At 46.0% G+C, this 18,084-nt stretch overlaps 1 protein-coding gene across 2 annotated transcripts in view; it reads left to right on the forward strand.

Moving 5' to 3' along the window:
• Positions 1-18,084, forward strand: part of MDGA1 (MAM domain containing glycosylphosphatidylinositol anchor 1) — a 1,353,685-nt gene that overhangs the window by 1,061,432 nt on the left and 274,169 nt on the right. For both annotated transcript variants that reach the window (XM_069608760.1, XM_069608761.1), the window contains exon 12: positions 11,622-11,645. In XM_069608760.1, the coding sequence (XP_069464861.1) occupies positions 11,622-11,645 (24 nt within the window). The remainder of the gene's footprint in view (positions 1-11,621; positions 11,646-18,084) is intronic.

Raw genomic sequence — 18,084 nt, forward strand, 5'->3', positions numbered from 1 at the left:
ATAATGCGGAATCATAACTGGGAAGATCTGAGATGGACAGTACTAAAAAAGATTATGATTACTAATAATAGTGCTGCTGACAAACACACTTTATCGAGGGAGGAGACCAAACTTATTTTTCTGAGCAAAAGCAACATGGTTGGCTTAAATGAGGCGATTGATTGGAATTTCTAACCTTTCATTCTTTTTATGACTGAGTTTCACTGTGATCATTGCCTCGGTTTTTTCGAATCTCCTCATTGTGGGTTGAGATCTGTGTCTTCCACTCCGATGTGAACGGACCGTGGGATCTAGTGTTCATTCCAACTTTCCAGCACTTTTAGCGCTTGTATGAGTGAGTAATGGTGTACCCGCTTTTACTGTCACATGATTTTACATGTGTTAGTATTTGGTGCACAATGATGCTTATTGTGCCCAAATATTTTGGTGTTCTATTTCAACTATCCCCGCCGTTAATTATCTTGGTTCGTTTCTTTTTTACAGCTGACATTGTAAAGGTTCAGCTGACTAACGGGCCATCTGTGCTGGCTTGCAGTCTAAGGGGCGAGTCTCATCAAGCCCATTCACGTTACGTGTTAATCACGTGCTATTCACGTGATTACGTGAGTATGTTTATCTACGAGTCCTCCGGAGACTGACTTTTGGATATGCCGGCAGTCTTGTTTCCCGCGGCCATTCACGCTGCCGCTTGGAGGATTACGTAGGTAAGGAGGTACGCTGTCTTGGCTTCTGTCCGTATTTCTTTTTCGGCGTGTAGGTATTTTAGGTTCAGACTGGGTTGCTATATGTACCAACTATGCTTCCCCCCTGTTTTAAGAAATCTGTGGTCATAAAAGAAGCACGGGAGACCTTTGTTTTTCCTGCTTTATATTTTTTCTGTTTATATTGTGAGATTATTCATGAACATTGTCCAGCACTCGGTGAGAATACGGGACTGGGCGAGTCATTATCTATTCATAGATTCATGGCAGCCCCAATATTTAGGAAATCTGCAGAACATACGGGGTTTACGTTTACTTTTAGGCTAACAACTTTAGCAATGTGCAGTCTTGCTTTTGCGTGCCGATTGTTTCCCGTCATGGTTTTACTTTCCTTTTTTAGGATTAGATATTTCTACGGTCACGATTGAATTAACTATCGTTGTTGGTGATACCTCACGGGACGAGTCCTATTGAGACATGGTTGAGACTTAAACAGAGGCCATTAAACATTCGATGTTTCCAAAATAGGTAAGTTTTGGGTTAACAAGAGCTCGTGCGTGCAACAGGAATGTACGTTATGGGATGTTATCACATAGGGACAAATGTGACTCATATTTGCCCTCACCTTATGTGGTCACTCCAGTACCTCAGATATGTGATTGTTCAGTACTACATTTGGTCTGGCTATCAATCATGTTTTCGCCTTTGTGTTTACAGATAGACGACAAGTTGCTATTTTTTCCATACTGAATCTGTGAGGAGGCTTCCCCTTCCAAATTAGGGACTGCACACTGCTTTGTTGTTTTAGCGGGTGCTTGTTCCCAGTGATGACCCTCATCTGGGTGTTTTTTCACCGAAGAGTGTTTCTTCACCAATGAGAGTCACAGGAGACTGAACGTGAGTGTTCCGTTAGTAATTACTTTCATTCTCACTTCCCTTGACTCTCTGGTGGTTTCATATACCTGTTTTGGTCATAGGAATTCTTTCCCTTTGATAAGGTTTTTCCTTGTTGATTCTGGATATCTAGGAGATTCACGAGGTGTTGGTGGTGGTGGATACATTGTAGAGGTACCAATTCATATGGTGTCTTCTATTTGGTTTGTGGATCACGGTCCCCTGACAGTTTCTTTGGTTTAAGGAAGAAGGAAGGTATTAATCACCTTTTCTACGCCCCGTTTATTGAAAACACAATGGTAGTAATGATCAATCTTGTAAATTAAGCATTTGGCCTGATTGATGTTGTGTTCTTATGCAGGTGAGCTTCGCTGGTGTATTCTACATGTCTCTCATTTTTTCCATCTACTTTCTACCCCACTTCGCTGGACCACAGTGCCCCTGAAGAATTTCTGTTTACTCGATATTATACAGAAAGAAACATGTTGGGTTGGGGAGTGTATTGTTATTTGTGAATAGTTTAAAGCCATATCCGCCTGAGCCAGAAGAGATTACATTAATGAGGAATAGGCTCAGTGGTGCTAAACTTTATGGTTCATATTAATAATGGATCAGAAAATTGTATAATAGGTGTTTTAGAATGTTTGATTTTTTATTGATGATATGTTTGTCATTATTGAATGAATTTTTGAATGGATTGTGTATGAAAGTGGTGTGGTTGTAGCTTGGTTGGTTGTGGTTTTTAGATGGGAATGATGTATCAGGTCAGCCCAATGATGAATTGATAGGGTTGATCAATACGAATATAACTTTTGATACTAATATTGCTGTATGTTTTTATTGTTGAAAAATCAGTTTTTTAGTGATTTGTTTAATAATGTCAATAAAAAATATTTAATTATATTTGAGCGTCCACTGGGTTGAATTCAATTGTTTCATCTCAGGTTTTTGTTCATTGGTGGACGCTAGTGCCTGACAGTATGTTTATGCACCGATAAATCAGCTTAACCCTGTAGACATGGATAGTACACTAGCACCTGTCATCTGAACGCAACAGTACTCTGACCTTCTATGTTAATCTTTTATGTGTTCATTCCAGGCCAGGTCACAGTGCATAGATATCCCTGGTATCCCTTGTTACTCTTGTGTTGTGGTAAAACATAATCTTAGACATGACAGGTCACTGCCCTTGATACTGATAGGGGGGAGCCGGCTTCAAGTTGAAACAGTCCATATCAAAGGTTGCTGGAGCTTCCTGTCGCCTTTGTTAAACCTGTACAGCCACGCCCCATGTGCTCCTGTTTAAAGTACACTCTATTAGTATGTAAAATAGGTTAATTGCTGCCACTATCTGCAGAGTGTAAACTAACTACCAGGGCGGATCCATGGAGCCTTTGACAGTTAATTAGGGCAGCTATGGCAGGAGGAAGATTTCGGCCCTCCCCCTTCTAAGGTGCATCATTTATTTATTTACTTTCATTTTATTTATTTATTAAAATGTTTGTTCCGCGCACACATGCCCGTAGGCCTCAGGGCGCACAAGTACTCCACCTGTCAGATCCCAACTAAATATGAAAGGAAGGACCGCGCCTGTAGGCTGTTTCCACCCAGAGTACACAGGTCTATAAAGCAAGGGAACGATGGCAGATTTCCCTGAAAGGTAGGGGAACGTTGTACCCCTTCGTTCATGGCCACTTCGACCTCTGAGAAGTGTGTACAGAAGAGCTCATCAGGCACACAGTCCACATATTGTACATAGCTTTGCGCTGGTTGCCATGGCTGCCCATCTCCAGGCCCACATCGCCTTTAAGACAACCTGCATCGCACAGCGTGCAGTGCCCACCAAGGCTTCCTCGCATCTGTTGGTTAAAGGTCACTATCTCTGGATACCAGTGTAATAAGAGAAGCTATCGCCAGACTGGAAACAAGGAACTGGAAGAGGGAGCACAAAAGAAAGCAGGCTGTCTCATGCCGGGCAACACTGCTCTGGAACAACATAGCGCACGGCAGGACGGCGCCGTCCCTGTTGAAGAATACGAAATTCAAGGAACATGTCTACCGCGGACTGACCGGATGCTGCAAGAATTCACCTGCGCCCCAGCAGTGCCTGATTAAACCCTGTGGAGGCCTGTAGGCAGTCGAAATGTCGGGCCCCCCTCTCGCAAATTATCTCTTAATGCTTTTTTATTTTCTGCACCGCTTTATTTTGATCCGTTGTCGCGGGGCCCCTAAAAGGGGTGTGGTCCATAGGCCGGTGCCTACTTGGTCTAATGGGTAAGCCAGCACTGCCCCCAGCTCTGATTGTATCCCCTCTTCTACTGTGCAGTGCTCTGTTGCTCCCCAGACATATGTGTGCTATAGAACACCCCATGTATATGTTAATGTTAAGTTACATTAATAGTATGTTATGCTTTTCACTGGAAAATACATGTGCGCTGCCTGAATTCTATAGACAGGGCCAGGCGTGCAGCGCTGATGTACTGCTCCGGGCAGAATAGATGCGCAGCTGTGCTTGTTTGTCTGCACTTCCGAGAACCCCAGCACAGGATGGAGGGATGGACAGCTCTGCTGTCAGGTTGTGAAGTCTGTGGGCAAGTGATAACGAGTTCTGCTGTCTAAGTTAAGGAACTGCGCAGCGTGCCGAGAACAGATATCAAACATACGGCGTCTGTGGCAGGGACGTGAGGCGCCCCCTGTTTACGACTCTGCTTGTAAGGTCTGGCCGGGTTGGGCTGATAGCGCGCCTGCCTGTGTTTCTTCTCCTCTGCAGGCAATGGACTCGCTCATAAAGGTGACGGGCAGGGCTTATCTGTAAGGGAATAGCAGGGTCGGTGCGAGGCACCCACCGACACCCCCTCCCACCGCCCCGCAGTTCATTTCACACTGGTTCTGAGAACCCGTGCTTGGTGGAGAGAGGTGGAAGGTATGATTGGCTCCCTGGGAGAGAGGATGCAGCCTGACTCCTCCCCTCCCTGTGCCGAGCCCCCCGTGGGGAAGTGACATTTAGAAACAGATCGGCGGGCTGTTATTTGGCGAAGACGTGTCTGCAGGCTGCCTTAGGTTTATTCAGGTGGGATCCACCTCGCCTGGGGTGGGAACGCTTTTTATCTGTGGTGACAAAGAGGGGCAGGAAAAGGAGTCCGGTGGGTGGAGCAGAGCAGGCAAATCACTGGGGTTAGCCAGGAGGCTGCAGGTTTTCCAGACATTCTCCAGCTCTCCAGGGGACAAGACAGGGTGGGAGGGCGTAATATCTAAGAGATTTATGAGTTGCAGAATTTGTTTTGGCGTGTGACAGGGACCAATCACATTTAATTCCCTCCACAGGGCTTTAAGTGGGCCGGGGCTAGCCATCAGGCTCATAAATATGGTTCTGAGACAGGGCCTCCTAATCTGCCTGGCAGCCCCGCCGCTAGACGCCAATGTTTTGACCAAGCGTGAAGCTCTTGCTTTTTCTCCATAATAGTGGCACCGAGACTTGGGAGGTATTCCTTTAACCAAGAGATGCCTTTGGGCCAGTGCCACCATTATTAAAGTAAGGGTGAGGTCGCAGGTAGCCGAGACTTTTTTTTCTGAAAGCCTGAAGCTCCCACTCACTCCCAGGAGCTTCAGGCTTTAGGAAAAAAATGCTTCGGCTTCCAGCAGCCTCTCCTTTTCAGCCTTAATGGTGCTGCTGCTCCTCACCAGGCATACCTTTTGCTACGAGATGCAGAGATCACTTGAGAGTTATCGCTGAATCTCTTAGCTAAGGAATGCCTGGTGAGGGGCAGCGCCACCATTAAGGCTGATACAGGTGGCACTGACCCCCACCAGGCATCCCTTTAGGTAATAGATGCAGAGATCAGCACCCTGCCCGCAAAAGGGGAGAGGGTGCTGATCTCTGCAAAGGGCTACTTGGTGGGGGTGCCTGTGGCCCATTAAGCCGGGGCTCATCAAGGGGGCATGGCCTATCAAGCCGGCAGGCAATCCACCACCATTGCGGCATGCCCCCTTGATGAGCCACGGCTCATTTCCCCTTGCCACTTAAGGCACTGTCCCTCCCTACAGCAAAGCATTAAAGAACACTCAGCTCAGTGGGCTTGCAAGTCTAGAGTTCATAAAGTTGTGTTTGACCTGACCAATCTGCCCTTCAAGGCCTACCATTATACATTTTCTGTCTTATATATGTTTACAAGGGTTTATGTTTTTGTCATATATTATGATTTGTGTTCTCTACAAATAAGCTCATTAAAACAGAGTATTCTTGAAATTCACTTGAAATTCAACCATTAAACACATGTGTACCTATTCCACCTGATACAATATGGTATCAAGTCGTGGAGTTGCAAACTGCTCTCAAGTGTTTGACCCTGGGCATATCAGTTTATCCTGCTGTCTTATTCAGATGATATTGTAATATACACTAACCAAAGTCATACTTGGCTCCTTCTCCTCCCCTACTTCCTCCCCCACATGTGGCATCCCCCAGGGCTCCATTCTTTCACCATGGCTCTTCAACATCCACCTTACTCTGCTTTCACGCCTCATTTCCTCCTTCTCCCCTAACTTCCAGTGTTATGTTGACGACAGACAACTATTCTTCAGAATTTCTACAGATGCCCTTGCACCCTCCTTCACCCCCAACTGCCTCTCTGCCATCCAAACCTGGCACACTTCTAATGATCTTTGCCTCAATGTCAGCAGAACTAAGATCCTCCCAATTGGAACCCCAGCACCTTACTTCTTCCCTTCTCTATGGCCTTCCTCCATGGGTTCTTCCCCTGCTCCCTCCTTGGAAGCCAAGAATCTCAGAGTCATCTTCGACTCTTCTCTCTCTTTCCTCCCTAATACTCAGCACATTGTCAAGAAGTCCCACTTTCAGCTCTACCTTCTGAAAGGAATTCTACCTTTCCTCACTTTCCCCCAGAAACTCAATGTTACCCCGGCTCTGGTTCTCTCTAGGCTCAACTATTGCAACATCCTCCTCCTTAATGTACCTTCGTATAGTCTGCGACACCTCCAGCTAATGCAGAACAGGGCAGTGAGAAGTATCCTTGGCCTCAAGCCCAAGGAGCACATCTCTCCTGCCCTACAACGTCTCCACTGCTTCCCGATCGCAGCACAGATTAAATTCAAATCCCTCTGCATCATCCACAAGGCTGTCTGGGGCCGGGGACTACTCTATCTGCCACTCTTTCTGACCCAATACTCCCCCTCTAGACACCTGCATTCCTCTGGCACCAATTCCTTGCGTGTGAAGTGGTTTGCTAAACAGAGAGCAGGTGGTTGTTTGCTCTCCTCAGCGGGCACCCTTCTTTGGAATAGCCTCCCCATCCCTCCATAAGTTTCAAAAAAGCCTCAAGACCTTTCTCTTCACCTCTTCCTTTACTCCCTCTCTCCCCTGCTAATGGCACAGTAGCTTAACAGAAGTGCAGGGCCCTTATGCATCCTCAGGGCCCTGACATCCCACTTCTTATCATCACAGCTGCTGGCCATCCTCTGCACTTGCTTCGGCTCACTCTCCCCTTGGAGGTTGCACTTACCTACTTCATGGCACTTCACCTGCTGCTCAGCATGAGCAGACAGCAACTACCCCATACCCCTCTCCCTTCTGCACTTGCACGTTCTGAACACTCACAAGGCATAGTAGGATTGTCTTCCCCTCCCCAATTATCTTCCCTTGTTCATTTAATTAATTGAATTATTTATTATTGTTGTAATTTCAATTTTCCATCATCCCCCTGTCCCCTCCCTGGTGCCCTGTGGGTGCTTTGAAACAGTATTTGATTCCTGTATAAGCGCCTAACAGGTAAACACTACATAAATAAATAAATACATAAATAAATAAACAAAACACAATCTTGAAAGAATGAATGTGTACCTCAGTTAGTGCACCTTCATAACATTTCCAGGCTAAGAATTAAAGTCTACCGCAGCCCAGGCACCCTAATACCAATCCCGTTGTAAGAATGAAAGTGCACCAGAACCCATGTCCTGTGATATCAGTCCTCGCGTACGAATGAAAGTGTAACAAACTCATGTGCTCTGATATCAGTCCTCGCAAACGAATGAAAATGTACCAATCCCATGTGCTCTGATATCAGTCCTCACATAAGAATGAAAGTGCCCCAAACCCATGTGCTCTGATATCAGTCCTCACATAAGAATGAAAGTGTAACAAACCCATGTGCTCTGATATCAGTCCTGGCATACGAATGAAAGTGTACCAAACCCATGTGCTCTGATATCAGTCCTCTCATAAGAATGAAAGTGCCCCAAAACTCATGTGCTCTGATATCAGTCCTCACATAAGAATGAAAGTGTAACAAACCCATGTGCTCTGATATCAGTCCTGGCATACGAATGAAAGTGTACCAAACCCATGTGCTCTGATATCAGTCCTCTCATAAGAATGAAAGTGCCCCAAAACTCATGTGCTCTGATATCAGTCCTCACATAAGAATGAAAGTGTACCAAACCCATGTTCTCTGATATCAGTCCACTCATGAGAATGAAAGTGCACGAAACCTGTGCACTCTGATATCAGTTCTCTCATAAGAATCAAAGTGCACCAAAACCCATGCACTCTGATATCAGTCCTCTCAGAAGAATGAAAGTGCACCAAAACACATGCGCTCTGATATGAGTCCTTTCATGAGAATGAAAGTGCACAAAAACCCATGCGCTGTGATATCAGTCCTCTCACAAGAAAGAAGGTGCACCAAAACCCATATGCTCCGATATCAGTCCTCTCATAAGAATGAAAGTGCACCGAAACCCATGCGCTGTGCTATCCGTCCTCTCACAAGAAAGAAAGTGCACCAAAACCCATGTGCCCTGATATCCAAACCCATGTGCTCTGATATCAGTCCTCTCATGAAAGTGAAAGTTCACCAAAATGCATGTGCTCTGTTATCAGGTCTCTCATGAGAATGAAAGTGCACCGAAACCCATGTGCTCTGATATCAGTCCTCTCATAATAACAATGAAAGTGCATGAAACCCATGCGCTCTGATAACAGTCGGCTCATAAGAATGAAAGTGCACCAAAACACATGCGCTCTGATAACAGTCCGCTCATAAGAATGAAAGTGCACCAAAACACATGCGCTCTGATATCAGTCCTCTCATTAGAATGAAAGTGCACCAAAACCAATGCACTCTGATATCAGTCCTCTCATAAGAATGAAAGAGCACTGAAACCCATGTGCTCTGTTATCCGTCATCTCTTAAGAGTCAAAGTGCTCCGAAACCCATGCACTCTGATATCAGTCCTCTCAGAAGAATGAAAGTTCACCAAAACACATGCGCTCTGATATCAGTCTGCTCATGAGAATGAAAGTGCACGAAACCTGTGCACTCTGATATCAGTCCTCTCAGAAGAATGAAAGTTCACCAAAACACATGCGCTCTGATAACAGTCCTCTCATAAGAATGAAAGTGCACCGAAACCCATGCGCTGTGATGTCAGTCCTCTCACAAGAAAGAAGGTGCACCAAAACCCATATGCTCCGATATCAGTCCTCTCACAAGAAAGAAAGTGCACCAAAACCCATGTGCCCTGATATCCAAACCCATGTGCTCTGATATCAGTCCTCTCATGAAAGTGAAAGTTCACCAAAATGGATGTGCTCTGTTATCAGGTCTCTCATGAGAATGAAAGTGCACCGAACCCCATGTGCTCTGATATCAGTCCTCTCATAATAATAATGAAAGTGCATGAAACCCATGCGCTCTGATAACAGTCCGCTCATAAGAATGAAAGTGCACCAAAACCCATGCGCTCTGATAACAGTCCGCTCAGAAGAATGAAAGTTCACCAAAACACATGCGCTCTGATATCAGTCTGCTCATGAGAATGAAAGTGCACGAAACCTGTGCACTCTGATATCAGTTCTCTCATAAGAATCAAAGTGCACCGAAACCCATGCACTCTGATATCAGTTCACTCAGAAGAATGAAAGTGCACCAAAACCCATGTGCTCTGATATCAGTTCTCACATAAGAATGAAAGTGCAACAAACCCATGTGCTCTGATATCAGTCCTGGCATACGAATGAAAGTGTACCAAACCCATGTTCTCTGATATCTGTCCTCGCATAAAAATGAAGGGTTACCAAACCCATGTGCTCTGATATCAGTCCTCTCATAAGAATGAAATTGCACCAAAACTCATGTGCTCTGATATCAGTCCTCTCATAAGAATGAAATTGCACCAAAACTCATGTGCTCTGATATCCAAACCCATGTGCTCTGATATCAGTCCTCTCATGAAAGTGAAAGTTCACCAAAATGGATGTGCTCTGTTATCAGGTCTCTCATGAGAATGAAAGTGCACCGAACCCCATGTGCTCTGATATCAGTCCTCTCATAATAATAATGAAAGTGCATGAAACCCATGCGCTCTGATAACAGTCCTCTCATAAGAATGAAAGTGCACCGAAACCCATGCGCTGTGATGTCAGTCCTCTCACAAGAAAGAAGGTGCACCAAAACCCATATGCTCCGATATCAGTCCTCTCACAAGAAAGAAAGTGCACCAAAACCCATGTGCCCTGATATCCAAACCCATGTGCTCTGATATCAGTCCTCTCATGAAAGTGAAAGTTCACCAAAATGGATGTGCTCTGTTATCAGGTCTCTCATGAGAATGAAAGTGCACCGAACCCCATGTGCTCTGATATCAGTCCTCTCATAATAATAATGAAAGTGCATGAAACCCATGCGCTCTGATAACAGTCCGCTCATAAGAATGAAAGTGCACCAAAACCCATGCGCTCTGATAACAGTCCGCTCATAAGAATGAAAGTCACCAAAACCCATGCGCTCTGATATCAGTCCACTCATGAGAATGAAAGTGCACGAAACCTGTGCACTCTGATATCAGTTCTCTCATAAGAATCAAAGTGCACCAAAACCCATGCACTCTGATATCAGTCCTCTCAGAAGAATGAAAGTGCACCAAAACACATGCGCTCTGATATCAGTCCTTTCATGAGAATGAAAGTGCACAAAAACCCATGCGCTTTAATATCAGTCCTCATCTAAAAATGAAAGTGCACAAAACACATGCGCTCTGATATCAGTCCGCTCATGAGAATGAAAGTGCACGAAACCTGTGCACTATGATATCAGCCCTCTCATAAGAATCAAAGTGCACCGAAACACATGTGCTCTGATATCAGTCCTTTCATGAGAAGGAAAGTGCACAAAAACCCATGCGCTTTAATATCAGTCCTCTTCTAAAAATGAAAGTGCACAAAACCCATGCGCTCTGATATCAGTCCGCTCATGAGAATGAAAGTGCACGAAACCCGTGCACTCTGATATCAGTTCTCTCATAAGAATGAAAGTGCACGAGACTCATGCGCACAGATATCAGTTCTCTCATAAGAATGAAAGTGCACGAAACCCATGCACACAGACATCAGTCCTCTCATAAGAATGAAAGTGCACCAAAACCCATGCGCTTTGATATCAGTCCTCTTGTTGTAAAGACAGTATACCAAACCCATGAGCTCTGATATCAGTCCTCTCAGAAGAATGAAAGAGCACCAAAACCCATGCGCTTTGATATCAGTCCTCTCATCAGAAGGAAACTGCACCAAAACCCAAAGTGTACTACACAGTGCACTCCATGCAGGCTCCGTTGTATGCACAGGTGTAGGTCATTCAGTGCATGCTGAAGTCAGTCCCATTGTAAGAATTGAAGTGTAGCTTAGCCCGCACCCCCAATATCAGTCATACTGTAAAACTCTGCATGCCCTACCAGTCCCATTTTAAAGATTCAGCATACCCCAATATCAGTTGTACAATAAGAATGAAAGTATACCTGAGCCCACATGCCCTGGAATCAGTTGCACAATTAGAATGAAAATATAGTTTAGGCCACGTGACCTGATATCTATTGCATAATAAGAATTAAATTCTACCTGAGCCCACATGATATCAGAAGTAGTCTTTTCATTGACTGCATGTTTTCCAAAGTTAACTCTGTGCTGTTCTAACTGAGCATTGTTTTTTTAAAAAATGTATTTGTCTTCTTTTTCAGCGCCTGTCTATCCCAACCCTGCAGGTAAGACTACATTCCATGTTCTAATGTTGCAATAGTGGCATTGTAAACCCATGGGTTAAGCATGGAATATTTTGTAAGTGCTATTGGTGACATGTGCGACAGTAATACATGCATAATTCTATGTCATGCAACAGACATTATGGGCTGTATTGCAGACACCTTGAGGTGGTGCTCGCGCACCTAGGACGAGGGAAATGGTTGTAGTGTAAACAACATGTTTTCAATGCACCGGGGCAGGGTTTGCCCTATTATTAGTCCTTAGTCCTTGAAAAGAAAGTGCATTGGCGCTGAAAGCTGATGGACATCTCGAGACCCGCCCATATTCCTCTAAGGTCCAACCTGCTGTTCTGGGCACAGCTGAGGTGAGTGCAGAAAGTCATCAAAATCCATAGTGGCTGCAGGTGGAATGTATATGTGTATACAGGAACCAAGGTTGCAAAGATATCTGTGATGGAGGCGATGGACATGGGTGGTTTTAAAAATAATAACACAGAGAAAGGGGCATACAAGTTTGAGGGTTATAGATAGCAGTTCACTGCCACATCAGTGTGGCCCCTTTAAGGGGAATGTGTTCCTCCCCTGTGTATTGCCCTTTAATGTGTATTGACTGTGTATTGACTGTGTCATTGCCCGAGCTAATAAAAGGGGCCTCTGCAGACACGTGCACCAGAGCGGCTGCAGACCCTCAAGAGGAACAACTGAGTCCGTGCCTGCAGGCCTGCATTCCCTGATGCTGTGGGACCCTCGGGCCAGTACGGTGGCAGGGTCAGCACTGTCATGGGCATGGCTGGCTGTGCCCCCACCCCCAATGATGCTGGAGTCCTATAGCACCATGGGGCCTGCAGGATGTCCAGGACAAGCCCCAAACCCCACAGGCACTGGGCCTGTCGAGTGCTGGTATCCACGGCACTACGGGGCCCGCTGGAGATCCATAGCGGGCCCCCTGTAACAATCACCACACACACATGCTATTTACATGACAAGTAACACATTTCGGGGGAACACTAGAGATCATAAAACATACTGTTTGCCCAGGAGCACACGTCAGAACTGCAATCCTTTCTTCTACATGGAGCACAAAGAAGCATGGTGCCTGGGGGCTTGTGGTAAGTTGTAGGTCTGTGGAAGGGCTGAAGAGCTTGATACTTTGGTTTAAGAGGTGGATGGGCTACAGTAGAGCTGTCAGGTTGTCCCAAACAACGTGGAGGTGTTTCAGAAGAGTTGATGGGTAACTGTTTGAGAAAGGAGACACAGGAGGTCGGATCACAATTCACTTGATGAAGAAGGGTGAGTGGGGGAAATTGCCTTTGGATAGGAGGAGGTATATACATGGATGAAGCACAGAATTACTGCATCCTTAATGGTTACTGGGTCAGGCTATAGAGGCTGTTAAAGACTGGGAGAACAAGCTCTCTTTGGCCTTTTGCTTGGTTTAGGGGGCTTTTGTCTGCTGGATTTTTTTTTTTTTTATCATGGAAATGTTATTGTAGCTCCAAAAGTGTGAACTTTGAGGACAAATAAGTTACCCACATTGGGAAAAAAAACAATTAAAGATGTCTGCCATAGAAAGGCAAAAAGGAAATCCTTCAGAAATGACTGAGCCCCTTTTCTATTTCCATCTCAACCAAGTAGAGGAAAATGGATAGGGAAACAGAAGAGAGAAGAATAAGCTGTCAGGAGCACCGGATGCTGAGCAGAGACTTAGACAGGATAGGGATTGAGGGGGCAAGGCCCACCCAGAAACTGTACAAGCACACTTAAGAGCACCGGGTGGGCATTTAGAGGTGTCTCTGTGTGGGCTGAGCAGGAGGGGTAGCTCTAGGGGTAGTCTGTGCATGTCAGGAAGCAGGAACCTCTGCCTGCTTCTTGGTTCCTGTCCTCGTGGAGCGTATGGGGCAGAGGGCCTACAGAGCATCTGAGGAATCAGCATGGTCTAGTCGAGAAGTAAACGGATATTGTTTGAGTGCATGTATGTATACAATGATTGTATGTATGTTAATGTTAATGTTAAAGGACATTTGTACCACGCACTATCACCACTGGAGTGGTCCCCTGGAGCTCTGGCGGCTCTGAAAGAGGGGGAGGGAGGGTTAGTGGGAGGAAGCTGGAAAAGTGCAAGGGAGCAGTGATGTGCTGTTGGCGGCCTCATCCCGGTGGGTTTGTTGGCTGGGCCTGGGGTGGTTGCGGCCGGTAGTCGTTGTGTACTGTTGTGCAAGTCTATTTGTGTTTTTTTGTTTTGCTGTTGCAATGTAGTGAAGTTTGTCCGGCTTGTTGTGCTGTAGGTTTGTTTTTGTGTTTGGTTTGGAGTTTGAGAGGTGTATGCAGAGATTGAAATTGTTAGTTCAATTGGTTAGTTGGCATCTTTATCCTGGATTGAGGCGCTGGGCTTCTGTAGTTTCCCCGGTAGGGTTCGGGAGTGGCCCTGCGCCTTTGTCCTGATCTGTGTCAGACCGGCCTTCAAGGTCCCTTTCACATCTGTCCCCCTCGTCCCCAGCCTCCTTCGCAGCCCTACCTGACTTCCCTTCACGCTCATACTGCCAGTGCACCTGCCAATGTCCACGCCTCAGCTAGTGTGGTGATTGCCAATATCCCGACAGTTCCACAACACTGTGGTAACTGGTGGCAACTAAGGGGCGAGTGCGGGTGTTGGGTGGGGTTAGGGTGGGTTGTTGACTCCGTCTCCGTGTGTGTCACCTGTGTTCCGCTCTACCCGGCGTCCTTGTCCAGGTGCCATGGTAGCTTCTCCACATAAGGAGTTGTTCACAGTCGGTACTGTTAGTTTGTCCGTGTCCACTCCAGTTTAGTCATCTTTTTTTCCTTCTGTTTCGGTTTTTTAGTTTGAGTCAGAGGTGTTGAAGAGCCAGGTTTTTAGTAATTTCCTAAATTTCAGGTGATTTTTGGTGTTTCTTATTTCTTTTGGGATGTTGTTCCAGGTTTTTGTAGCTAAGTGGTAGAAGGATGTGCCTCCAAACTTTTTCTTGAGGTATGGTTTTGGTTCCAGGCGGATTTTGTTGCTTGACCTGAGGAGTCTTGTTGGCTTGTAGGTTGTTATTTTCTTTTGTAGGAATTCTGTTCCTTGTCCACTGATTGCCCTGTGCAATATGCACATTGTTTTGAAGGTGATGCAATGTTTTACTTGGAGCCAGTGTAGTGTTTTTAGGGCAGGAGTGATGTGTTCTCTTCTTGATAGTTTAAGGAATAGTCTGGCTGCTGCATTTTGAATCTGTTGTAGTTTCTTCAGGAGGTATTCTGGTGTTCTGAGGTAGAGGCTGTTTGCATAGTCGATTCTTGACATGAGGGTGACGAAAGTGAGTGTTTTGTGTGTGAAGGAGAGGAAAGGTAGGATTCTTCTTGCTGTGTGGAGGAGGAAAAAGCATTTCTTGACTGTTGCATTTACTTGGTTTAGTGGCAACATATGACCTTACCCTACGAGAGAGGGGGCTTTAATGCCCCTGACCTTGCCCGGTATTGGATTGCCGCACAAGCTCAACATGCCACACATTGTTATAATCACCAGGATCCACCCCCCACGTGAACTTGAGAACCTGGCAATGAGGAGGTAAACATCATGTCCCTAATTCTTCATCGCTCATACCACACCGACGCCCCGGCTGACCCCGTGGCCACCACAACCATGGCATGGAGACGACTGTTGCTATCTCACCCAGAACACCACCCATACTATAAATGGCTACCTATCTGGCACTTTCCGGGCCTCGCCCCCACACATGACAAACTCCTCATGCGACACTGGCTTGATCTAGGATATTGTGCCTTATCTGATCTATATCCCGACGGGAAGTTCATCATCCCGCAAACATGGCATCCTGGCCACTCGGGTTTGGCTCTTGAGCTGCTACAATACTTTGGACACATGGAGCAATGAACTGGGCTTGACAATCACAGACGCCATGTGGAGCAAAATGTGAATACACACACGCAGGGTCTCACTCAATTCCAGATGCAGATGCCTGCAATACAAACTGCTCAGCCGGCTGTACTACATGCCCCACAGGGTGGGGGGAAATTGCTTAGAACCAGCCTCATGCTTGCCCAAAGTGCAGGTCTAGAGAGGCCGGCCATACTCGCATGTTTTGGTCCTGCTGTGCGCTTGTCCCGTTCTTCGTCACTGAGGCCCTATCAGAGATGGTGGGGACCCAGATCGGCCCAGATCCCCTTGCTATACTGTTTGGGTTGTGGGATGGAGCTGGGACGCAGAAAGTGTCCAGATTCTTGAACGTTGTGACCATGGTAGCCAAAAAATGCATATTACAATGCTGGAAGAGACGGACCCCTCCCTCCTTCGAGATGTGGCTGAAGGCTCTTACCTGGACTCAAATGTGCGAGGAAGTCTACATCAATTCCCTCCCCATGAAATCCCGCCCCAAAAATGAGTGGTCAGATTTCTGTAGCTACTTGAACAGTAAAGACGACATTGAACTGCTGTCTTCTCCCCTGCCAGGCGTACAGTCTGAAGCATAACTTCGAACTAGGAAAAGGCGAATGGGCTGCAAATTCATGTCCCTCTGTATACCCATGTACATTTCATGTTTTGTGAATCCCAAATATGTAACTTTATTTGCTAATCTGATGTGTTGCGTGCCTGCTACTGTACCTTGCCAATAAAGAAAAGTTTAAAAAAAAAATACATGAGTGGGGAAATAAAAAGTCCCACTCTCTCCGAGTTCGGAAAAATCCAGCAAAGTTGCTGAGGGTCTCCAAGGTAGAGAGGAATTTGCACATTTCTGAGAATTCTCCCTACCACCATATAAGGATTTTCCTGGCCTCACAGGCCACGAAGAAGGCTAAAAGACAAGATGGAAACCATGTGCCACGGCCATGTTTGGACACTAGTCGCAGTTAGTAGCCAAACGCAGTAAGGCTAAAATGCAAAGCACAAAAAGAATGTATGTATGCGTGCATGCATGCATGAAAGGGCATGTGTAGGTGTGCGGATGTATGCGAGGGGGTGTATGTAAGTGTATGCTTATGACTGATTGTAGCGTGAATGATCGACATAGGTGCGAGTGTGCGCGTTAATGAGATTGCAGTTTGAATGTTCTGGGGGTTCAGGTGAATGAGAGAGAAGCTGTATGGGTTTGTGACTGGTGGGTGTGTGTGTGTGTGTGAGTGTGTGCGTGCGTGTCTGTGTGTGTGTGTGTGTGGAAGGCTGGGGGCATTGGAGCATGAACATTTTTGGACAGGGAATGGAATGTTTTACTGACTTTTTTTGGGCAAAGCAAACTTGAGTGTTACATCAAGCAGAGGTTGGGGTGAGGGAGGTTCCTACAATTGGGCTGGCTGGGTACTACTGTGTCATGTAATTTTGTACTCATATTAAGGGCAAAGCCAACATAAGTGTTCTTACATGGGTGAGGCCAGGGCATGTTCCCTTACTATAGCATGGAATTTTTATACTGCTGCCCAGGTGAAAGGAAACATGATGACTATGCTTACATGGGGGGTGGGGTCTTTTTGTCAACCCCACAATGCAACGTTTTCTTACTGGTGTTAGGGGCAAATACAGCAGGATGAATGATCGTATATGGGAGGGGTGCATTTGTGTAGCCAGCAAGGACATGTTTTCTTACTGTGGCAGGACATTTACTGGCGTTTGGGGCATATGCAGCAGGATGAATGATCGTATATGGGAGGGGTGCATTTGTGTAGCCAGCAAGGACATGTTTTCTTACTGTGGCAGGACATTTACTGGCGTTAGGGGCATATGCAGCATGAATGCTCCAGCAGAGAGCAAGGCCAGAGACACCCAACACAGAGGCCGGAAAGAACGAGATAAACCCACTAACCCATCTGCTAAAACCTCAACGCTTGGCACACGACTCTCGTACCCTAAACAAAATACAACCACTCTCCTGCACCGCAGACCGCAACCACTTCACTACACAGCACTGCAACAACAAAACAAACCGCACAACAGCACAAGGGAGCCCACAGATCCCGCACCCATGCTCAGCAAACGGTGCTAACCGTACAGAATCTGCCAACAGAACAAAATCTTGCTCTGCCTTTATCCTGCTACATCCTACCTACCGATCCTGCCCTCTTAACTTACAGATCCGTCAGAGCACAGGGGATCACTCCGGTGGTGATAGTGCGCAGTATAAATAGCCTTTAACATAACATAACACGGTGACTCATCTTATATGGGACGGGGGCATTTGTGTAGCCAGCAAGGACATGCTTTCTTACTAAGGCAAAGCCACAGGATTATGTTCTCACATGGGGAAAAAGGCATATAGTGACAGAGCCTGCATGAAAAATCTTTTTTTTTTTATGGTATCACTGGCATTATGGGAATATAAAAAATGAGTATTTTCTTATGTGGGAATATTATCTCATATAGGTGCACCAGCATGGACATGTATGGGCTCAATCAGTATTACAATCTGTTTTACAATGGCAGAATACTGGCATACGG

This window comes from Ambystoma mexicanum, chromosome 4q, assembly GCF_040938575.1.
Source record: "Ambystoma mexicanum isolate Mex_15411 chromosome 4q, UKY_AmexF1_1, whole genome shotgun sequence".
NCBI lineage: Eukaryota > Metazoa > Chordata > Amphibia > Caudata > Ambystomatidae > Ambystoma > Ambystoma mexicanum.